Source organism: Schistocerca nitens, chromosome 10 (genome assembly GCF_023898315.1).
Source record: "Schistocerca nitens isolate TAMUIC-IGC-003100 chromosome 10, iqSchNite1.1, whole genome shotgun sequence".
Classification (NCBI taxonomy): Eukaryota; Metazoa; Arthropoda; class Insecta; order Orthoptera; family Acrididae; genus Schistocerca; species Schistocerca nitens.
In genome coordinates, this window is record NC_064623.1 from 62779117 (window position 1) to 62804324 (window position 25208).

Sequence of the window (25208 nt, forward strand, 5' to 3'; positions counted from 1 at the left end):
AATAAACGACTAACAGGAATAAAAGGCACGAAAAATTATGTATTAACTTTTCGATGTATCCAAGAGAATGATATTTTGACTGACAGTTTTTGGCCAAATGGCTACACTAGTAAGGGCCAGTTGTAGAGTCCCCAGCTAGCAGCCATTTAAGTTCTGTTCTGGGAGTAGCACGGAAAACGCATTGTACAAACACGTAATAATGCCTAACCAGAGAATAAACGTGGGGTAACTAAACCGGTGATTGTGGCAGGGCTAGTGAAGTTAACCGGTGAATAAGTTTTGATACTGGCGGGAATAGTTACATAATTAGTGATGACAAGATTGATTGATTGATGGAATGATGAAGGAGAAGAAACAGGGACATGACACAAATTACAGAAGAATATGAAGACTCCAAATTTATATAAAAATTTTGTACTACTACATTTTGATCTCATGCTTGAGAAGCTGGAGCGCATGACTGAAATGTGAAACAATTTCCTAATGTAAAGCTTTTTGCTTGTAGTAGGCCTAATAGGCATTTTATATTGGTACTTCATGAATTATATTCTGTTGTGTTATAAAACTGACCATTTGTGCCAAAACAGTCTCGCTTATTTGGTGTGTGTTAAAAGTTGCTGCAATATTAGGCAGGCCTATTTTGTTTTATCTAGCAGACAGTGACAAAATATTAGTAATCAGATCAAGAAACCACACCAGTCAGGGGTACTATTTGTACTAACAGCAGTTACAGTATTAGACGACGACATTTCGTTTTTTCATGTAGCAAAACATTTGACGATCTTTGATGAGGTAATAGATTTTTTCCCAGAAAGGAAAGCATGCCAAGTAAAGTTTTAGTAAGATCAGAGAGAAAAAAAATGCTGGGACCTAAGGATCGAAGAAATGAGTACTGTCTTTCTTGTCTCGTCTTTACTGGTTTTATGTAACCTATATTTAATTTTATGTCACACAAAACAAAGTCATTAGCTAATAGGCAAGAAAGAATGCTATTTTTCTGAAGAGTTAATAGCTTCTTCCTTTTCCAATTGTTTTTTTTTTTCTGCTTTATGGTAGTTGTCTCCTCTATATACTCCAGTGTCTCCACTTCCTTATACACAAATATCCCGCACGTTCAGGGCCTCGCTGCGATGGAGCACTTCCTTTCACGCCGATCACCTGCCACCCTACCCAAAACCTCTTTCCTCATTACCTTAGCCAGCTTCATCCTGACCCACAACTTCTTCACTTTTGAAGACCAGACATACCAACAATTAAAGGGAACAGCCATGGGTACCAGGATGGCCCCTTCGTACGCCAACCTATTCATGGGTCGCTTAGAGGAAGCCTTCTGGGTCACCCAGGCCTGCCAACTCAAAGTTTGGTACAGATTTATTGATGACATCTTCATGATCTGGACTCACAGTGAAGAAGAACTCCAGAATTTCCTCTCCAACCTCAACTCCTTTGGTTCCATCAGATTCACCTGGTCCTACTCCAAATCCCATGCCACTTTCCTTGATGTTGACCTCCACCTGTCCAATGGCCAGCTTCACACGTCCGTCCACATCAAACCCACCAACAAGCAACAGTACCTCCATTAAGACAGCTGCCACCCATTCCACATCAAACGGTCCCTTCCCTACAGCGTAGGTCTTCGTGGCAAACGAATCTGCTCCAGTCCGGAATCCCTGAAGCATTACACCAACAACCTGACAACAGCTTTCGCATCCCGCAACTACCCTCCCGACCTGGTACAGAAGCAAATAACCAGAGCCACTTCCTCATCCTCTCAAACCCAGAACCTCCCACAGAAGAACCACAAAAGTGCCCCACTTGTGACAGGATACTTTCCGGGACTGAATCAGATTCTGAATGTGGCTCTCCAGCAGGGATACGATTTCCTCAAATCCTGCCCTGAAATGAGATCCATCCTTCATGAAATCCTCCCCACTCCACCAAGAGTGTCTTTCCGCCGTCCACCTAACCTTCGTAACCTCTTAGTTCATCCCTATGAAATCCCCAAACCACCTTCCCTACCCTCTGGCTCCTACGCTTGCAACCGCCCCCAGTGTAAAACCTGTCCCATGCACCCTCCCACCACCACCTACTCCAGTCCTTTAACCCGGAAGGTGTACACGATCAAAGGCAGAGCCACGTGTGAAAGCACCCATGTGATCTACCAACTGACCTGCCTACACTGTGACGCATTCTATGTGGGAATGACCAGCAACAAACTGTCCATTCGCATGAATGGACACAGGCAGACAGTGTTTGTTGGTAATGAGGATCACCCTGTGGCTAAACATGCCTTGGTGCACGGTCAGCACATCTTGGCACAGTGTTACACCATCCAGGTTATCTGGATACTTCCCACTAACACCAACCTATCTGAACTCCGGAGATGGGAACTTGCTCTTCAATATATCCTCTCGTCCCGTTATCCACCAGGCCTCAATCTCCGCTAATTTCAAGTTGCCGCCACTCATACCTCACCTGTCATTCAACAACATCTTTGCCTCTGCACTTCTGCCTTGACTGACATCTCTGCCCAAACTCTTTGTCTTTAAATATGTCTGCTTGTGTCTGTATATGTGTGGATTGATATGTGTGTGTATGCGAGTGTATACCCGTCCTTTTTTCCCCCTAAGGTAAGTCTTTCCGCTCCCGGGATTGGAATGACTCCTTACCCTCTCCCTTAAAACCCACATCCTTTCGTCTTTCCCTCTCCTTCCCTCTTTCCTGATGAGGCAACAGTTTGTTACGAAAGCTTGAATTTTGTGTGTATGTTTGTGTTTGTTTGTGTGTCTATCGACCTGCCAGCATTTTCGTTCAGTAAGTCACATCATCTTTGTGGGAAACATTCCACGTAGGAAAAATATATCTAAATATACCCATGTATCTCCCTTCTATTCCAGTCTCGTATTGTTCGTGGAAAGAAGGATTGTCGGTATGCTTCTGTGTGGGCTCTAATCTCTCTGATTTTATCCTCATGGTCTCTTCGCGAGATATACATAGGAGGGAGCAATATACTGCTTGACTCTTCGGTGAAGGTATGTTCTCGAAACTTTAGCAATAGCCCGTACCGAGCTACTGAGCATCTCTCCTGCAGAGTCTTCCACTGGAGTTTATCTATCATCTCCGTAACGCTTTCGCGATTACTAAATGATCCTGTAACGAGGCGCGCTGCTCTCCGTTGGATCTTCTCTCTCTCTTCTATCAACCCTATCTGGTACGGATCCCACACTGCTGAGCAGTATTCAAGCAGTGGGCGAACAAGCGTACTGTAACCTACTTCCTTTGTTTTCGGATTGCATTTCCTTAGGATTCTTCCAATGAATCTGTCTGGCATCTGCTTTACCAACGATTAACTTTACATGATCATTCCATTTTAAATCACTCCTAATGCATACTCCCAGATAATTTATGGAATAAATTGCTGTTTCCTCTTCATTTATTGCTCTCAGGTCAAATAAAAAGCTGTCAAGTGAATTAAAAATACATGTTATTAGTTCCTGATTTTATTTTACTTCCACCTTTCTGGACATCTAGCATTAATCGCCTTGCAGAACAATGAAGTTATTTTTGTCGGCTTGCTACAGAAATTTATCTTTTATTAATCTTTCCCGCTGGGGCAGTCAATTTATTTGAAACTAAGTTTTTAATTCCAAACTATTGGTTGTTCGCTGCATTTCAAATGCACATTCTCATCTTCTAGCATGTGTGGCATAATGCCACAATAAAGAACCAAACATGAGATAATATGGTACTGATACTCCAAGAAAATTTACATATGAATGTGCATTTTAAACCGAATATTACTTTTTAGTATGGTTCACAAAATTCCGATGCTCTTAGAGTATTTTCTAATCTTTTGTTTCTTTTATCATATAATGTAAGATCTTTTAATGTTTTACACGTACGAACATATGGGCTCCCTGCCTCGTCATAGCTGCGCAAGTGTGGTGACATCTGTTATTTGGCCTCCTGTAACAACTGCAGAAATGGACCTATATCTAACTGGCCACAGGAAAATATTGCAAATGGTTGTTTGAAAAGTGTTACTTTCAAAGTAAATTTCCTTCTACACAAGATGAACTATGTGCGAGAATGTATGATGAATTTCTCAAGTCACAGAGCCTTTGATTCTCATCTGAAAATGAACTCTTTGAGTATGATCATTTGGAAGAATTTAGAGTCCAGATCAGACATTTATGTCATTGTTAAAACTTTTACTGACACCTTTGTGTGATGTAAATGTGCAAAAAAGATCAACATTATATGTGAAAGCTTAGCTTAGCTTCTCTTGCAGCTTATTAATCTTTGAGATCATTATAAGTGAAAGCTTTTCCTTTCTTGTAGCAACACTGTGTATATTAATTTAAACTATTAACTTTTCCTATTTTTGTGTTTGCACTACTTAACAGTGATGCTGTTGGCTGACTACATCACGTGCCCTATGCTCTGAATATCTGCTGTCATCGGCTGGTGAGATCATGTGACATGAGCTGTGACTGGCTTACAAAGGCTCATCGCAATATCGATTTCAATGCTCTGGAAAGTAACATACGGTGTTCGGTGGAATTCGAATTTATACTTTCTTAATATGAAAATATGCAGTGTACAAGCTGCTACACACCAAAGATCTTTCCAAAATGTGTTTTTTTCCCTGGGTTTTGTTGTCTAAAGTGCCAGGAAATTCTACGCTGGTGTATACAACCACAACCATTTAAAGGATTGATAAGTTTTATAGTTCCGAGGAAAAGTATACTGCCACTTAACACATTAAAAATGTATTTTCACCCTTGAGAAAGTGTGTTTTTAATCTGGAAATCAGGGATTTCTTTTTTTCCTTGTCTGCTTATACATCATGATTAAAAAAGTATTTCTTTGTTAATTTTGAATTGCCCTGTATGTAACTCCTGTAGTTAGAATTTCTGAGACAGCTTACAGTGTTAGATTGGTGTTGAACAAAATGCGATGGATAACTTACAACAGAACGCGTGCTCACTCGCAAACAAAATGTTCTCTGATGATGTCAAATGGAAGGGAAAGTGCATTTGCTAAACATTAATGCTGACATATGTTCAAAGTCATATTACTGGTGTTTGTTGCAAAAACTAAAAACCAATTCTGGACCAGCAGACTGTAGGCTTGGGAAGTTGAGATGTCTGTAGTTTTGGATATTAAAAGCAGGGCCAGTTTCCACCAGTACCACACTACCTGAAGATGGAGTAAATCCTCGAAGTTCCCAAACCTTTACCCCACACAACACTTACATGCTTGCGGTGGGCTTCAGTTGTAGTCAGCTTGCTGTCCTGTCTGGTCATTGCACCATGTGACTTTGTTCATGTCCACAGTTGTAGGAGTTTTTACTGTTGTTCATTGTTACAGTTATTCGTTGTGTGGTACTCAACAGTGTCAGCAGGAGGTTCATCAGAAGTAATAAGTGGAAAAGTTTGACATCGTTCTCCTGCCTAGAGGATTGCCATACGAAGGCAGTCAAGAGAAATGGTTTATGCGTTTACTTTGAGTGAGAATGAAAAGCTTAATTGTGGCCCACTGCTCTCTGTTACCAAAGTAATAGAACTTCTTCAGCTTTGAACACAAAGAAAAACACTTGTTGTGACATTTGGGAAGGAAACGTTCGACAAAGAAAGGGAACCTGAAGAACGATAAAAACTTAACACCTCTGGAGTGGAAAACGTCATATGGATAAATGGATTACCAACGTAAATTCATTTCCAGAGGATGCAGTTTGTTGTCTTGTTGATGATTATTATCGCAGGAAAGAACACCTGATGCTCAGGAATTTATTGGTCACAGTTAAAGAATCAAGACTTTTTCAACACAGTCGCACATCCTTGTCCACAGTTTTACACAACTTTGGCTTTCACTATAGACATTTCCGTGCCCATAAGCTGTTAATGGAGAGGGGGAATATAGCTCCATGGCGAAGCCAATTTTTAAAGGACATCCGTAGCGTAAATATTGATGAAGTGGTGTGGCTTGACAAAATGTGGGCAAAATGTGGTCACATTGTCAAGCAGGCCTGGACAGACAACCCATTAAAGGAACAATGGCAATGCTTTCTGGTAAGGATGACAGACTTATTCTTTTTTATGCAGGCACCTCCCAGAGTTTTCTTGAAAACATTCTCCTGCTTTTTAAATCAAAGTAAATAGTAGAGTATCACGAAGAAATGAACCACATTATGTTTACAAAGTGGTTCAAAGATTCACTAATATCAAATCTTGGAAAACAGTCAACACTAGTACTAGATAATACTCCTTACCATTCAGTTGTTGTTGAAAATACATGTAACATGGCAGACAGAAAGGAGGAAATGATTGATTGGTTTCAGCATCATAATGTCGATGTAACTGATGACCTTAAAAAGATGAAGCTGGTAGAAAAAATAACACTCCATAAGCCACAGTTCCCCCTATACAAAATTGATGAACTGGCAAGAAAACATGGGCATACAGTCATTAGGCTACCACCTTACCACTGCCATTTCAACCCAATAAAGTTAGTGTGGCCCAAATTAAAGGCTATGTTGCCCGGGGTAATAATAAATTGTGACCCTCTCTGCAGTTGAAGCACTCACAAGAGCTGTCAAGAATGTCACCGCTGAAGATTGGAAGAAGGCTGTGGTGAAACGTACGTAGAGCATTATGGAAAGTGCATGGCAGAATGAAGATCTTTCGGAAAATTCAATGGAGGAGATGACAATTTATTAAATGACGACAGTGACAGTGACACTTCAAGAATCTGTCATAGCAACGAGAGATACTTCATTAGAATTTCTCCATTATCCCCGTAGAAATGGAGCACAGGCGGATCCAGCTATGTGCTTGGCATGCGCAGTTTACATCTGTAAGTGCCTACATAACAAAAGTATATCGTCACAAGTTTTGAAATTTTAATAAGAAGGCCTTAACAGCCACTAATTTCATAGGAAATTCATCTCAGAAATTCAGTATGCATTACACATATATTATTGCTTACTATATAACTGCTATAATACAGATGCCGTGTTATTTGTATCGCCTATATTCTTTCTGAATAATAGATGTTGCACTATTTAAGATAAGTTTTCCCACTGTGATAAACATACTTAATCTTATTTTTGGTTGCGTTAGAATTAAGTAGGTGGATCAGAAAATCTATAACAGTTTCATTACAAACCTATATCTATCCGTTTCTCATGCTGAAACTGTACGGGCACCCGATTAGCGGACAATTGTGCATCATATTTAACTCAAATTATCTCATATTAGAGATCTCCAACAGAGTTCTGGTTTCGAACATATGGAAATGTGATGTATTCTTGAAATTTCATTCGTGTAATGTATTCACCTAACTTCAATAACAAAAAAGTTTCCCACATGTCGAAAATTTAGTTACGTTGTGAGGAATTGCACTTCTGTAAACTGTATATCATCTTAATAATTTGTTGCTGCAGCTAAAACTAAAATCAAAATGTAGTATAACTCTTTTAGAATGCATTGATGCAATTTCTATATTTATAAACTGAATAGTTTGCCTGTTTGAACGAGTTGAATGAAATGTAAGATTGCGTGTGCTCTTTGGGGGATGTGGCAACTCTGTTCTGCACCTCTAAATGCTCCTGCACAAGTGTCAATCCTAAAGTAGTTCTGAACAGACTATAGGAAGGTGTGAATGTTGGATAGGTGATGGAACACCACTTTTAGAGGGGTGGGAAGAATCTTGGGCAGGATGTCCATTTCAGGGCACAATGATGACTAAACAAAGTCCTGGCAAAGGATATCATTTACTTGCCTGTCTGTGAAGGCCTTGCTGAGACCTTCAGTGTACTGGGCGAGGAAGTTCTCAGTTAGATTGACAGACTGATGACCTGCTGTATTTTGTGTTTGTCATCATGCACACTCCTTAAAATATGATTTTTTCCAGTAATCAATAATTCAAGGGGAAAGTATCACCTACAGTTAAATATGGTAATACTATATTATATAATTTTTTATTTATTTATTTAATTTTTTTTCCAGAGTATATTGGACAGATACGAGGAACTAGGCAAAACACAATCCTCAGAGCAACAGAGGCGTATTCTCTCTCCAGTGGCACAACCATCCTGGCGTGGTGCTAACGAAACGGTGGGGTGGGCTGTTCGCCAGGCGCAAGCGAGGTACTCGGTAAGTAATTATAAGTGTATTGCACGTACATCATTTTTCTACAGGTGCTAGATAATTATGAAGGTGACTGCCTGGTAGCTTCAGGACCTTGCGTTACCGTTTTTAGCTCGAGTGCAAGTGACATCTTACCATCTGTTCCTGTATGGTGCATACATTTTCCTTTCATAATTCATATTTATGTTTTCAAACAATGGAAAATCCAGGATGGAATGTAACAATACCAGAGAAGGAAGCCTGCATCTTGTGGTCGTGCGGTAGCGTTCTCGCTTCCCACGCCCGGGTTCCCGGGTTCGATTCCCGGCGGGGTCAGGGATTTTCTCTGCCTCGTGATGGCTGGGTGTTGTGTGCTGTCCTTAGGTTAGTTAGGTTTAAGTAGTTCTAAGTTCTAGGGGACTTATGACCACAGCAGTTGAGTCCCATAGTGCTCAGAGCCATTTGAACCAGAGAAGGAAAGTTGCTACTCACCATATAGTGAAGATGCTGAGTCGCGATAGGCACAATAAAAAGATTCACACAATTAAAGCTTACGGCCATTAAGGCCTTTGTCAGCAGTACACACACACACACACACACACACACACACACACACACACACACACACACACACACACAGCTGAGACCACACTGCGAACAGCAGCACCAGTGCATGATGGGAGTGGCAACTGGGTGTGGGTAAGGAGGGGTGTGGCGGTGAAATGACGGCTGTGTAGTGCTGGAATGGGAACAAGGAGGGGGATGGATGGGTGAGGACAGTGACTAATGAAGGTTGAGGCCAGGAGGGTTACGGGAACGTAGGATGTATTGCAGGGAAAGTTCCCACCTGCGCAATTCAGAAAAGCTGGTGTTGGTGGGAAGGATCCATATGGCACAGGCTGTGAAGCAGTCGTTAAGATGAGGGATATCATGTTTGGCAGCGTGTTCAGCAACAGGGTGGTCCACTTGTTTCTTGGCCGCAGTTTGTCAGTGGCCATTCATGCGGACAGACAGCTTGTTGGTTGTCATGCCTACATAAAATGTAGCACAGAGGTTGCAGCTTAGCTTGTAAATCACATGACTGGTTTCACAGGTAGCCCTGCCTTTGATGGGGTAGGTGATGTTAGTGACCGGATTGGAGTAGGTGGTGGTAGGAGGATATATGGGACAGGTATTGCATCTAGGTCTATTACAGGGGTATGAGCCATGAGGTAAGGGATTGGGAGCAGGGGTTGTGTAAGGATGGACGAGTAGATAGTGTAGGTTCGGTGGACGGCGGAAAACCACGGTAGGAGGGGTGGGAGGGATAGTGGGCAGGACATTTCTCATTTCAAGGCATGATGAGAGGTAACTGAAACCCTGGCAGAGAATGTTATTCAGTTGTTCCAGTCCCGGCTGGTACTGAGTTACGAGGGGAATGCTCCTCTGTGACCGGACTGTGGGACTTGGGAGGTGGTGGGACACTGGAAAGATAAGGCATGGGTGATTTGTTTTTGTACAAGGATGGGAGGATAATTACAGTCAGTGAAGGCTTCATTGAGACCCTCTGTATATTTTGAGGGGGACTGCTCATCACTGCAGATGCGATGACCGCAGATGGCTAGGCTGTACGGAAGGGACTCTTTGTATGAAACGGGTGGCAACTGTCGAAGTGGAGGTATTGCTGGTGGTTAGTAGGTTTGATATGGACGGAGGTACTGATGGCCATCTCTGAGGTGAAGGTCAACATCTAGGAAGGTGACATGTTAGGTTTAGTAGGACCAGGTGAAGCAAATGGGGGAGAAGTTGTTGAGGTTCTGGAGGAATGTGAATAAGGTGTCCTCACCTTCAATACAGACAGCAAAGATGTCATCAATGAATCTGAACCAGGTGGGGGGTTTAGGATTCTGGGTTTTTAGGAAGGATCCTCTCGATGGCCCATGAATAGGTTAGCATAGGATGGTGCCATGCGGGTGCCCGTAGCTGTACTGCAGATTTGTTTGTAGGTAAAGCCTTCAAAGGAGAAGTAATTGTGGGTGAGGATATAGTTGGTCATGGAGACTGCTTACCCCACCCTCCAAAACTCCCACCTACCACCACACACAACACTGAACCTAAACAGATCCGCAACACAGTTATGAACTTTTTCTCCAGAAGCCTTAGTCCCACAGAAATATCAATCCTTTCCAAAGGCCTGCCTGGGGGAAATTAGAGGGATATATGTTTCAGGGGGGGAAAAATATTTAGGGTTACTACTCCCACCTCCCCGCCCCTCCACTCGACAATTTCATTGTTGACTCCCTTTTACCGTCCCACCTCACACTCGCTTATCCGACAGTGTGACAAATTATTTAGGGGAATTTGAAGTGCAGTGTATGGGGAAACGGTGCACCAGGGTTGGCATCATTGCTACATGACCATTGTCTAGAACGTAGGACCATTGTGTTCTCGGTTCTGCTGTGTGATTTGTGTACTCTGTAGTAGTTGTTGGCTGCGTATCATGGAGGTGTTGATTATTTTTTGTGCAGGATGGCAAAGAAATACGATGCAGTGTTCAGAAACGTATATAAGGAAGAGAAACATGTGCAAACTAAAAAACACATGGAGAGTGTCCATTGTGTAGGACTGAACCAGAAACTTAACTTCTCGTGTAAACCTCAAAATGTAGATTCTGTGACGAATGCCGAGGCTTTATTTACCTCATTTATTGTAGAGCATAACTTGACTATAAACTGTACCAACCATGCTGGGCCTTTGCTTCGCAAAATGTTTTCCGATTCTGAAATTGCGAAACAATATGGGTGTGCCAGGTACAGGTACTGAATTATTGCAACTTTGTCAGGGATGTGTTGTAATTCACAATAGTGCAGCGCTAAAATTCTCCTGATTTTTCACTTTTGAAAGTTGGCATGTCTGCATAACAAATACAGAAAATGCAAGAGTGTTGTAACTAAGCCAAAGAAACAAATAATGAATATTGTTGAAATGAGTTGTAAGTAAATAATACTAGTATTTAAGTTATCGAGCAGCTGACAAGTTTCCATGTCCTAAGCACTGGGTTAGTTCATCCCTTTGTTCAGAAGGGGAGGCCAACATTTGTTTGCCCATTCCGTCAGTCACGAGCTGTGATGATGAAATAAAGGCATACACCTTCAATTTTACAGAAAATGCTTACTAAATTTTTTTCATTTTTGCATTACTTACAGCTTTAACTGTCAACCTCATCATTTCGTTAATGGTCATAGTTACTGAGATTTACGCATTTAAGTAAGACACTACATGAAATTCAAAGAAGTTTTCAATGGAAAATAGCCGTTACTGTGATTTTGCATTTGGTGCATATTACATAATATATTGCTGTATATGGAATTCACACTATTGGCCATTATAATTGCTACACCAAGAAGAAATGCAATTGATAAAAGGGTATTCATTGGACAAATATATTATACTAGAACTGACATGTGATTACATTTTCACGCAATTTGGCTGCATAGATCCTGAGAAATCAGTACCCACAACCACCACCTCTGGCCGTAATAATGGCCTTGATACGCCTGGGCATTGAGTCAAACAGAGCTTGGGTGGCGTGTACAGGTATAGCTGCCCATGCAGCTTCAACACGATACCACAGTTCATCAAGAGTAGTGACTGGCGTATTGTGACTAGCCAGTTGCTCTGCCACCATTGACCAGACGTTCCCAATTGGTGAGAGATCTGGAGAATACACTGTCCAGGGAAACAGTCGCACATTTTCTGTATCCAGAAATGCCCGTACAGGACCTGCAACATGCAGTCGTGCATTATCCTGCTGAAATATAGGGTTTTGCAGGGATCGAATGAAGGGTAGAGCCACGGGTCGTAACACATCTGAAATGTAACGTCCATTCTTCAAAGTGCTGTCAATGTGAACAAGAGGTGACCGAGACGTGTAACCAATGGCACCCCATACCATCACGCCGGGTGATACGCCAGTATGGTGATGACGAATACACGCTTCCGATGTGTGTTCACCTCGACGTCACAAACACGGATGTGACCATCGTGATTCTGTAAACAGAACCTGGATTCACCTGAAAAAATGACATTTTGCCATTTGTGCACCCAGGTTCGTCATTGAGTACACCATCGCAGGCGTTCCTGCTGTGATGCAGCAACAAGGGTAACCGCAGCCATGGTCTCCGAGCTGATAGTCCATGCTGCTGCAAATGTCATTGAACTGTTCGTGCAGATGGTTGTTGTCTTGCAAACGCCCCCATCTGTTGTCTCAGGGATCGAGACGTGGCTGCACGATCCATTACAGCCATGCAGATAAGATTCCTGTCATCTTGACTGCTAGTGATAAGAGGCCATTGGGATCCAGCACGGTGTTCCGTATTACCCTCCTGAACCCACCGATTCCATATTCTGCTAACAGTCATTGGATCTCGACCAACGCGAGCAGCAATGTTGTGATACGATAAACCGCAATCTCGATATGCTACAATCCGACATTTATCAAGGTCAGTAACATGATGGTGCACATTTCTCCTCCTTACACAAGGCATCACAACAACGTTTCACCAGGCAACGCCGGTCAACTGCTGTTTGTGTATGATAAATCGGTTGGACACTTTCCTCATGTCAGCACATTGCAGGTGTCACCACCGGTGCCAACCTTGTGTGAATGCTCTGAAAAGCTAATCATTCGCATATCACACCATCTTCTTCCTGTTGGTGGTTAAATTCCGCGTCTGTAGCACGTCATCTTCGTGGTGTAGCAATTTTAATGGCCAGTAGTGTAGCTAACATATTAAAGTTTTCTTTAGAGTTGTGTGGAGGTCTCTATCTTTAACCAGGCTGGAGAAAATTGATCCGATGTAGCACTCTCATTCGTGATGAGGCATGCCAGCGGTAAAGCCAGAATGAGATATCAAGAATATTCCTCATATTTCATAAATAGTTTGAGATATGGAAATGAGAGTATGGTAAGTGATAGCACGCAAAGAGGAGAGCATTTTGCCATATTGTTATCATGGAAAACTTCATTATGTGCCACATTATTCCAGTAGCTAAAGACTTTTTCGATAAAATAATGTAATTGTTGGTGAAATGAGAAATGCTATTGCTTTTGGAACAATACAAGTGAAGACGTTATATGTTTATTTTTGTACCAGGGATGTGCTTTTTCATGAGCTGTTGACCTTACTTTTCCTCTTTTTCTCATGTAAGAAACTTAATACAGCTGTTTCAGAATTCTCTCACAGTTGGATCTGCATAACATGGTAGTGAGGTGACATTGTGTAAACTCCTGTCTGTTTTGGAAAAAGAAGCAAATTTTAACATAGCAACGAGAGAAATGTATGTTTTACTCAAAACATGGCGAATGCCTGACCACACGCAGAAATTGCAAAATTCCTAAGACGTCAACTGAGATTACTGTCAGAAACAAGAGTAACTGGCAGACCTTGTGCGGAAAAAAATTTTTGTGGGAGCCAAATAGTGTCTTCAGTAGTGGCAGAGGAGCACCAGACCAAGCACGGGAAATGCAAAACCAGTCAATGACAGTCAGCCAAAACACATTCAAATACAGAGCCACAAAATCCACATGGATGCATTCACAGGGCTGGGTTGCTGCTGGAGGCCATAGGGAGAACAAAGCCTTGGGAGCCACCTGTGACTAGCGCATTGGGGACACACAGCAACCAAATTCTCCTGCTCCCAGTCAATGCCGGGCCAGTAAACATGTCTGAAACCTAAATCTTTGGTGCAGAAAACATCCCGGTGACCCTCATGTAACACCTGCACGAGCTCCTGCCCCAAACTCCCAGGAATAACCACCCTGGAAGCAGCAGCATCCATGGAGAGGAGGAGGAGGACCCCATCTGCAACTGGGAGACAGTGACGCAAAACAAAATAGTTATGAAACTGATTGGAAGCGCAGTGTGGAGGATGAGAAGACCAACTCTGCAGGACAAGGACTAGCTGTTAGGGGATGGGGTCGGACACTGTTGCCATGGCGATTTGAATAGTAGTGTTCAGAAACTAGGGCTGTAGGAGATAGCCACTAAAAGAAAAAAGAAAAGAGCTCAACTCGATTAAATTTGGGGTCCAAGCAGACTGGCAGCTGGGATAAGGGATCCACGTTGGCGTGGTGCCCATTGGGGCAAAAATGGATCTCATAGTGGTATTTGGAGAGGAGTAAGGCCCATCACTGCAGCCTGTGGGTATCATTATCGGGGACCCAGTTGGATGGGTGAAATAACAAAACTAATGGCCTTTGGTCCATAATGAGTTTGAATTTTGTGCCACACAAGAAAACATGAAGTATCGTGACCGCATACACAATGGTCAGAGCCTCCTTTTTGTCCAGCATGTAGTGGACCTGTGCTGGACTGGCAAATGCTAGTGGCTGTGTGGAGCCATTTGCATTCCGATTGGTGAGGACTGCTCCATGCCATACTACGAGGTGTCCTTAACCAAAACCAGTGGTTTGTTGGGATCAAACATAGCTAGACACAGTGCTGATCTGAAGGGGTCCTTGAGCTTGGGGAAGGGCTGGTTGCATTCCAGAGACCAGACAAAAGGAAGCACCCTTGTGGAAAAGGAGGCAGAGAGGATGTGTGCAATGTTGAATGACCTGGAATGAATCAATGATAATAGCCAATTTTACTCAGGAAGCCTGTAATTGTTGCAACAGTGGGGTACACAGAAGATCTACAATGACTGATAAGATTCACAAGGAGTTGGAACTCCTGCCGTGATTGGTGTGGCCCAGATACTCAAGAGATAGTTGGAAAAATTTGGACTTCTGCAGACTGCAACCCAGATCCACAACGCAGAGTTTTCGAAAAAGAGCACAGGGATTGTGCAGATGGTCGTTCATAGAATGTTCCATGGCAATGTCATCCATGTGGTTGAGACAGTATGGAATAGTGGACATGACCTGTTCCAGAGAGGATTGAAAAATTGCTACCCCAGACATCAACTGTTTATATCAATACAGGCCGAAAGGCAGATAAAGAACTGTGAAAGACTAGACTCCTCATCCAAGGGTAACTGGCGATACGCTTCAGAAAGATCAGGTTTGTAAAAGAACTGACTCCTTGCTAAGTGTGTGGACATGGCAGTGGGTATGTGTCGACCACAGACTGTGAATCCACAGTGACCTTAAAATCCCACAAAGTCATAATTTATCAGAAGGTTTCCTCACAGTGACAAGGGGTGTGCCACTCACTAGAGGAAATGCGAACCACAACACTGAGATACGAGCCGATCCATCTCCATATTGACTTGGGAGTGTAGGCCTATAGGAATCCGCCTAGCTCAAAAAAATTTAGGGTGAGCTGGTTATGTGGGCATGGAAAGTCTGTGGCACGTCATAGGCCTACAAAGATATCCAGAAATTTTGAGCACAGAGATTCCAATGATTGATAAGGGCTTTGGCAGATAGCAGCTGTATGGAGTCTGTGACTGAAACGCCAAAGGCATCAATCCATCAAACCTGAAAAGGTTTGCTAAACTAGCATCATGGATGACAATAGAGTCGCCGGTATATAGGTAAAATCAGCAGTGAACTGACCAAGCAAGGGGAGTTGCTGTTTACCATATCCACATAGGCACGTGTTTAACAGCAACAGTGGTGGAGAGCTGAGGTCCTAATATGTTTGGGCATTAAGCAAAGAAACTGTCACACCATTGTCCACTTTCAGGTGCATCTGTCATGAGTGAATGAAAACCTCGATAAAAAGTTTGTAGGAATCCCGATCAGGAACTGGCCGTGACGATGACACTTCCTGGATATCAGTATCTATGTTCTCTAACACAGTCCTGTGTTGAGTGGAAGACTGCTGCAATGTGGCCTTTTACACTTAATGCCAGACGGGCCAATGGTGGGATGCTCTGATCTATCATGTTGGAGCAACGAGAGGCACACAACGGCAACAGGGAGCAGTGGCTGGAATGCCTTTTACGTACTGTGTAGCAACCAGTGGATCGGCTGTGTCGCACCACCGTGATGCCACCCTCCTGGGATGCAGCGAATGCAGCTGGGCCATTCCGTACACCCGTGCCTTCGCACCATACTTCTAGCTGCTGACCAGCAGTGTGAGAGACATACAACTAGACAGTTGACAAAACCTCTTCGAGGGAGGTGTTTTCTAATTGGAGGGCCCATTGCCTGACTTCCTTATCTGGGGCAGAGCGGATGATAACATTGTGAACCGTGACATCTGCATACGATTCTTTTGACTTGGCTGTGACAAAATTTCACTTGTGAGTAAGGCTGTGGAGGGTCACAGCCCAGGCATGAAAAGACTTAAGGGGCTGCTTCTGGCATCGGTAGAATTCAACCCTAGCTGTGAAGACGTGTGTGCAGTGGGGATATTAGAAAGATGACAATAAACATAAATTGTCAGACGACACTGAGGAAGGTTCCTGCAACGGGGCAATTGCTGCAATGTCTGATAGAAGGTTAAATCTGTAACAAAACCAGTGCACGACATACTCCCACATCCGAAATGTGCAAGGTGTGGAAATTTGCTGTAGGCAATATTCATACACTTCTCAATCTTCTGCTGCCTTGACACTTGGCAGGAGAGGAGGGGGGACCGTAACTGGAGATGAAGAGGGAGAGAGCAACACCGGCATAGCCTGTCACATGGCAGTAGGAAGTTCCATCTGTTGTTGCACCAACATTTGAAGCAGAGGCTCTGTGTCACAAGAAGATACAAAAAGCAGCTGCAGAACGAAGCCCTTGGAGCTTATTTGTCACCCATGTTTTCTGATTACAAGAACTCACAGATAATAACTGACACAACACTTTATTACATCTAGAATAACTTATACAAAAGACATTTCCCACAGGGTGGATACACTAGTAGTCCAATAAACATGGACCAAATCTCAACGTGTAACTGAGAGTGTGGCTGGCCGGAGATGACTCTATAAGCCATCGATTGGCCAGTAGAGTGCAGTGCGGAGGACCTGCGCGTGAATCTAAGAGTGGCGTCCACTGCCAGTGCTAGCGTCTTCATACTTCTGTCGTGTGACATAGAACTGAGCACCAGGATTGTGTGTGTGGCATCTACACTGGTCACTACGGTTACCTTGACTTTTTCCATTATTTTCATTCCACACTGTAATTTCAGTAACCAGAATTACTATAAATATTTATGAAAGGAGTATCAGTTTCCCAGCCACCAAAACAAATGTTGCAGTGCAGAGACATGCAGCAGTTAAAATTCAAATCTGGCCATCCTGATTTAGGTTGTCTGTGATTCACTAAATAGATTAAGGAAAATGCCGGGATGGTCGCTTCAAAAGGGCATGGCCGATTTTCTTCCCCATTCGTCCTTAATCTGAGCTTTTGCTCTGTCTCCAATGACCTCAACAGGATGTTAAACGTAATCTTTCTTCCTTCGAGCCTTTCCTGAGTCGTACAAATTGATGGTTGCTGTATTATTCAAATTGAATTGGCAGATTTTGTGGACTTACATTTTGTTAAAAAAAGTACCATGTGATTACAGCCAAGAGGCATATGTAATACCAAAACTTGTATTTTATTGTGTGAACTAAAAATGTTGAAAGCATTGCAGATTTTGGCCATTGCCACCCCTTTAATTTTTTTTTTCAAATAGCCTCTAAAAAATGAATCACTTAATATTCTTATTTGACTTTTGTTTTCTTTCTCTGACAAAAAAGATGAAAATTGTAAGGGTTAATTTTTTCATAACAGTTGAAAATTTCCTGTTGATATCAATGCTTGCAGTAACAGTGATCTGTCAACATATTATTTCTATTCTTGTGTTGAACTAATGTTCAGACAGACAGCAGAACACTTTACAGTTTTTCGAGGCAAACTTGTTGGCAGTGTTCTTAATTTTTAACATAAATGTTTTGAAGCTCTCCATTTATCAGTGTCCAGCGCTCGAAGTGTCATTTGTCATAATCTGTTCAGGATTTGCTGTCTGAATGAAACTTTCTTCTCACAGTTTTGTGCCACTGAAGATATTGTCATTGTTAAATGTCTTCCCTTTTTGACAGGTTAAACCGGAAGTCGTCCCTCCTCATAAACTTCGACGGAGTTGGCAGGAGGAACTGGTACATCGATATTCTCTGTAGCATCACAGTGTATGAGAGAAATGAAAAAATGATTTTTTATAACTGGAAGACTGACATGTGTTTCTGAAGATTTTAAATGACTTCCAGATGACACAAATTGAACAGGTGCATGTGTAATAACATCTGGATTCGCTGTAATGCAGTATTTTATCAATAAACATGTTTATATTTTGTAATTTTTGTAGTGTGTTCTTTCTATTCTCTTTGCTGTGTGTCCAAATGATTTCGTGCTGTTTCCATGACAATTTCTTCACTAAATCTGGGGCATTGATTATTGTTGTAAACATTACAGGAATAGATGTGTGCCTTAGAGAAATATTGTCCTGTAAGATTTTGGTACTGTATTCACTGAGTGTGTGTGTGTGTGTGTGTGTGTGTAATTTGCAATCTTTTTTTTTTAGTTAAACAATCAAACTACTGAAATATTTCACCATCTCAGGTTTTGTAGGCCACCATGTTAACAACAAAAGGCTGAACTTCATTTAGTCAGCCAATCATAAATTGTTTTGAGAAAAATTTAATCATTGTGCTAAAACTATGCATATTGTTTGTTCAATTGAAATTTTCCCCCAAATTGAATTTCATTTGATTTCTGTAACATTTAATAGAATTGTAAAGCTGATAAATACGATTTACAAAACACAAAATTATATATTAATATGGAAAGAAATATTCTGGCAAAATATAAAAAATCAAGAAGTAAAGGAGGCAACTCACAAAATAGTAGAATTCTTGAGTTGTTGACAAGCACGTAAATAGGAATGAAAACTTCACTAGCTTTTGTTATCACATATATATCACCTGATGGCTCCCTTAATTGTAAACCTCATGTCACCCGTCCTTTGTTACTGTTTCATACTTTCCTTACAATTATACATGTTGAACCAGCTAACACTTGCTTTACAAATAATTCAGACATGGAAGGCACTATGTGGTTTTCACATAACTGAATTTTAGAGTGGGAGGAGTGGGGCACATATTTGCAGCCAGTACACAGTTTTTGATAAATTTATGAAAGTGCAATTATTTATACCAGTCCAAATTTTAATTGTGGCAGTTGTTATTGACAGTAAAATCCTAAAAGTTGTGTAAATGAGAATTTCCGTGTGTTTGTTGCAGGAAGCTAGTGCAAGTAGTTGAATTACCATACTGTGAACATTGTAAACAATCATAAATTGCATCGTATTGCTTACATCCTAGGTGACAACATTGTTTGTTTACATTGTGCTGTGTGTACATTGCAGTTGCACTGCAACTGTCCTGTCAGTTATTTTGAAATAGTGAATGCATTAGGATGTTGTTGGAAAATGGTACTTCCCAATGCAGAAAAAGTGGGCACACTCATAGTTTATGGTGAATGTAGGAAGAATGCCATTTGTTCGTGTACTGTGTGCACCGATAGATGTCGACCATTGTGACAATTATTTGTGAACTTCTTCAAAAAATTAAATGCTTTTGGTAATGTAATGTCAATAATACATAGCAGAATGAAACGTGACTGGAGAGGAGGATGAAATTAATGTTCTGGCTTCTGTAACAGCAGATCTGCAAAACAGTTCCTGTGCAACCACATGAGGAAGCAGCATGTGTCAGTCAAGCGTACTTCATTATCATAAGTACCATCCCTATCACCTCTCTCCACCAGATGTAGCACGGAAATGATTTTGCAAATTGTGTGAACTTTTGTACATGGGCATTAAGACATAATACTCCGTATGTGTCATGTATCTTATTGCCACGTGAAACAACATGCACTACTGATGTGTTGACAGTAGTCATTGGCTTCTTCAGTTGGAACATCATAGTCCATGGAGCTTAAATGTGTATTGTAGAATACTGTACCATCACCTCACAGGCAGATTGTTTGTGGAGGGAACACCAATTTCACAGAAGTTTGTCTCAGTATCGTAACTGACCATCTTCCACAGATACCAGAAGACTCTTCATACTAGGAGGAACCTGTCATGCCAACACGACGGCTGTCTGGCTGATAGTGTACGAATGATGACTGTGTGCCTTCAAAGTCTATTTCCAAACTGACAGATTGGATAAAGTTTTTCAAACTATGCTATTCTAATTTACTCTACTTTGACATGACCCGTGTATACATTTAGTGATTTTGCTGTTTCCTCTTCATTTACTGCTCTCACATCAAATGAAAACAAAACGGATTTCTGTGGCTGGGAGCTATCAAGTGAATTAAAACACATTCACATAATTACGGAAGGCTAAAATATGTTACTAGTTTCAGATTTTATTTTATTTCCAACTATCTGACACTGAAGTATTAATCACCTTGCAGAACAATGAAGTTATATTTGTCAGTTTGCAAAAGAAATTTGCCTTTTATTAATCTTTCCTGCTGAGGCAGTCAATTTATTTGAAACAAAGTGTTTTAATTCCAGACTATTGGCTAGTTTCAACCGTCTGCTGCATTTTAAGTGCATATTTTCATCTTCTAGCACATATGGCATTATGCCGTAATAAAGAACCAAACATGAGGTAATACGGTACCGGTACTCCAAGAAAATTTACATCCCAAAACCACACTGAAAATCTTAATATCAGGTCGAGGCCTACTTCATTGGGAATCTGGACGTACGAATGTGCGCTTTAAGGCAAATTATGCATTTTTTAATATGACTCATGAAATTCGGATGCTCTTGGAGTATCCTCTAATGTCTTGTTTCTTTTATGACATAATGTAATATCTTTTAAGGTTTAAATGTATGAACATACAGGCTTCCTACATCATCGTAGTTGCGCAAGTGCGGTGACGCCTCTTATCTGGCGCGCTCTGGCAACTGGTGTAGCGAATCTATTTCTAACAGGTCATGGGAAAATATTGCGAATTGCCGTTTGAAAAGTGTTATTTTCCAAATAAATTTCCTTTTCCACAAGAAAATGTGTGAGAATGTACGATGAATTTCTTAAATCATAGAGCATTTGACTCTCATTTGGAAATCAACTCTTCGATGACGAGCTATTTAGAAGAATTTCAAGCCCAAAACATCAGAGATTTATGTTAGTATTAAAAACATTTTACTGGCACATTTGTGTGGTGTATCTTAAAGTGTAACATGCGCAAAAAAGATGAACATTATATGTGAAAGCTTAGCTTCTCTTGTAGCTTATTAATCTTTGAGACAAATATTATACGTGAAAGCTTTTCTTGTAGCAACACTATGTATATTAATTTAAACCATTAACTTTTCCTGTTTGTGTTTTTTCTCGCTACTTAAGAGTGATGTTGCTATTGGCTGACTAAGTCACATGTCCTATGCTCTGAATGCCCACTGTCATCGGCTGGCAAGATCACGTGACATGAGCTATTACTGGCTCACAAAAGTGCATCGCAATCTCTATTTCAATGCTTCGTAAAGTAACATGTGGTGTCTGATGGAATTCAAATTTATACTTTTGTAGTATGAAAAATGCTGTGTAGATGTTTCTGCACATCAGAGATCTGTCCAAAACGTGTTTTTTTGGCACCTGGTTTCTTTTTCTTAATTGCTGGGAAATTCTATGCCCCTGCATAAAACCGTAACCATTTAAACGATTGATAAGTTTTAAAGTTCCAAGGGAAAGTATACTGTCACTCACCACGGAAAAAGTGTATTTTCACCTGGGAGAAAGTGTATTTTTAACTGGGAAATCCGGGAATTTTTATTCCTTGTCCGCGTATACACTCTGAACTTGACGTGTCTTCTTTACGGTAAGTAGCAATCTGTCTTTTCCTACATTGTTGAAAAACAAGAACACACGCAGTTTATATCAAGATATACCACAATTGACGTAACAGAAAATGAAGTGTAATAATAAAAGTATTTAAAAACTACGAAATGCAATTTGCAGTGCTATGACAAGCTCCTATGCGCATACAGCACAACAAAGTAGAAATGTACACACACTGGTTATCACTGAAACCATTTTGACATCACATAGTTATAACAGGACATGCAAACATTACAAAAAAAACATAAATAGGCATTATACAATCAGAAGCACAAACGAATATAGCATGTCTAGTTTTTTTCCTGCATTTTCCATAAAGACGATGCATCCAAATAGGAACTGACACGTAGCTCTATCACAATAAGTAGTGTGGTGATGGAGCAATTAAGAGTAAGGCAAGTGTGTGAAGAACAAGAAGACGCAAAAAGGGGCAACAATTGTGTGTGAAAAAGTTGTTAAATGGCGTTGTAATGTAAACCAATCATGGAACTGAACATTACTAAATCAAAATTTTCTAAGTGATGAGGAAAAACAAGGCAACAAAACAGTGTAGTAGCACAAGCCAATGTATGCTGAGAGTCTTGGGCCACACAGTAAAACTTGTGACCCACAACAGTAGCACATAACATACTCAAAACTCGCAGCTATCATCTGGTTGACATCAATCCAAAATCCATAAAAATCATAAAATTGATCATAAGGTGTATGGTGAAGTAAAGGTCACAAAGCTAGAACTATACTAAACCAACCAAATCATGAGATACATTCAAGAAACACCAAATGCCCTACATATGACCTGGGGAATATGCCAGTTTAGTTCTAAAACTGTAAATGCAAAAAATGGCATGCAAACCAGTTGTTTACAACAAATCAGATCATAAGGAAACAACAACAACTTCGTTGTCCTAAATCATCATAGGGAAAATCTCATCATAGATGCGTATAAGCTTGCAAAAGACCAAAAAATGATCAATAATAACAATGTGCTATGTACCAATAGTATGGAATGTTATAAAGTGAGACTTGGAGAGTTGCAGAAACAACAAAGATCTGAGAGATATACCAATACTTATATTGATGGCCCCTTCATTCCTGAAATTTTTGAGGTACAAGTTTTAGGTGATTTGTCCTGCATATTAGTAATGGTAAGGATAAAAATATTGATAATTATCGTAGGTCATTTTGCTAACTGAAACTAATATCAAAATTTGTTAACCTAAGTTATAGCCCACATTGAGTGAAGCCACTTGCTGCTGAGTTCAGCGTGCAGTATATTTAGTGTCATAGTTGTATGTAAGAGGTTTTGCTGTGCAAAAACTGCATAGTGTGAATGTAGTATCGCTGTATGTCTCTGTCTTAAAGAAGCCAATAATAACATGGTACACTTAGTGTAAACTCCTCTTATATATTTTGACATATATTCTGTTCATAAATGGTAGTTCTAGCTTCAGGAATTGGGAACTGCACAATTGAAGGAGATAGATTAGATACATCAGTGGCTGTCCTGTAAAACTTCTGCCTACAATCATATTGTGCTTTGCACTCTATTATTATAGGGAACTCAAGTAGTGACCAAAGGCACAAAAACAACATTTTCTGTGAAATGTTGAAAATAGCACTTAGATTCCTATTTCCTTCAAGCTTTCAAATATGAGTAGACTATAGTAAATGTAAAATACTAAAATGTAGACTTTCACAGCCGGAAAAGTCATGTTCATAATAATTATCCGGGCTGTTATACCGTGGTTGATGTCAATTCCCAATGTTTCATCCCCATCTACGGAGGGCATCTTCAAGGGGGTCTGTAGCTCGATGGAAGGTCCGACACACCCATTGGCTCGCTACTGACTGCCACTAAATGCCATGTCTGCGCACTCCCACACTGAGGCATGACATCATGTGTTTTGAAAACGTCAGTGCAATTGGCCGCTGTCCACTGCCGTCGATCGCTGTTGCCGTTTTACCTTCCATCGAGCTACTGACCCCCCTAGAAGATGTCCTCTGCAGACAGGGACGAAACTTTGGGAATTGACACAGAATTCATCAATCGACCACGGCATAACAGCCCAGATAATTATAATGGACATAAGGACATAAACGCAAAATGTCGAAAAAGTGTTGCTTGTTAGTGCCAAAATAAAAGGTTTGCATATTGAGGTACATAATATAACTTGCGTTTAGCAGAATATTTGAGGATTATCTTAATGTTACATCCAGGCCCACCTCATCCAGATAAACAAGGTTCTTAAGTACTACAAATGGCTGCCACATGTCAGTCCACATTCTTCAACTGACAATAGCCCTGATGCTACACAGTTATTAAAAAAAAAAAAAAACTTTCAATGACTTCTCATTCATCTCTTGGCTCAAAACACTTCTTATTACTCTCAAAATATTCCTCTGTGAAAATTAGCTTTCTGTGCACATGTGTAGGCTGCAGGGCGAGTATCACCGTCAACCACTCACCGCAACCTGTGTCAACCAGCTGAAAGTGCGTGCAATCCACTAGGGAATCCCTTTCTGCTGACACAAATACTCTTTAACATCCAGAAATTTTTAGAATACCAGCAATACCAGGCCCACGAGAAATGGACAGCGAATATTAATTGTTGATAAGGGCACAGGTCACAGTAGGAATAGATCAGCTCGTCCTACAAGCTCCATTTTACGGGACGAAATTGATGGGTCAGTTGATAACCACTTGTGGAGAATAATGAACTAGTTATCCCCTCTTCACAAAGCTCTGTTTAATGTCACTTATTAACCACTACCAATTTCAAAGCACCAAAGGCTTCATTGAGAACATGTGCTGATGACCAGTGTACTGTGCAACTGCAAAATATTTTATAATTGTGGGTCATTATTGAGTGTCACTCTTTTAATTGGTAACACCAGCCAAAATCAATGATGAATACATGAGCACTTTGAAATCAATAGCAATTAATAAACAACATTAAGTGTGTAAGAGAATAAATAGTTCAATATTCTCCACAACAAGGTCAGCTGTAGGTTGATGATGTTGGTGTGATGTTACCATTTGAACTTGAAGTTAAATACAAAGATATAATTCAAAATGTCCATTAAATAGAAGGTATACAGAGAAGTGGGAAGAATTGGATATGTTGTATTTTTGCAATGTCATATGTGCGTAAGGTGCTTCATCTGTTGAGAATGCACAGAGAGGCCAACTGTGTTCCTGATACCAAATGCAATTGGGAAGGGAGAGTCAAGGTGAAAGTACATTTGATATAAAAAGTATGG

At 40.9% G+C, this 25208-nt stretch overlaps 1 protein-coding gene across 2 annotated transcripts in view; it reads left to right on the forward strand.

Annotated features, from left to right (window-relative positions):
* LOC126210202 (uncharacterized) overlaps positions 1-18388 on the forward strand; it is a 44221-nt gene extending 25833 nt beyond the window's left edge. For both annotated transcript variants that reach the window (XM_049939379.1, XM_049939380.1), the window contains 2 exons: positions 8013-8159; positions 18135-18388. In XM_049939379.1, the coding sequence (XP_049795336.1) occupies positions 8013-8159; positions 18135-18212 (225 nt within the window). In that variant the 3' untranslated portion in view covers positions 18213-18388. The remainder of the gene's footprint in view (positions 1-8012; positions 8160-18134) is intronic.
* The last annotated feature ends 6820 nt before the right edge of the window (positions 18389-25208 follow it).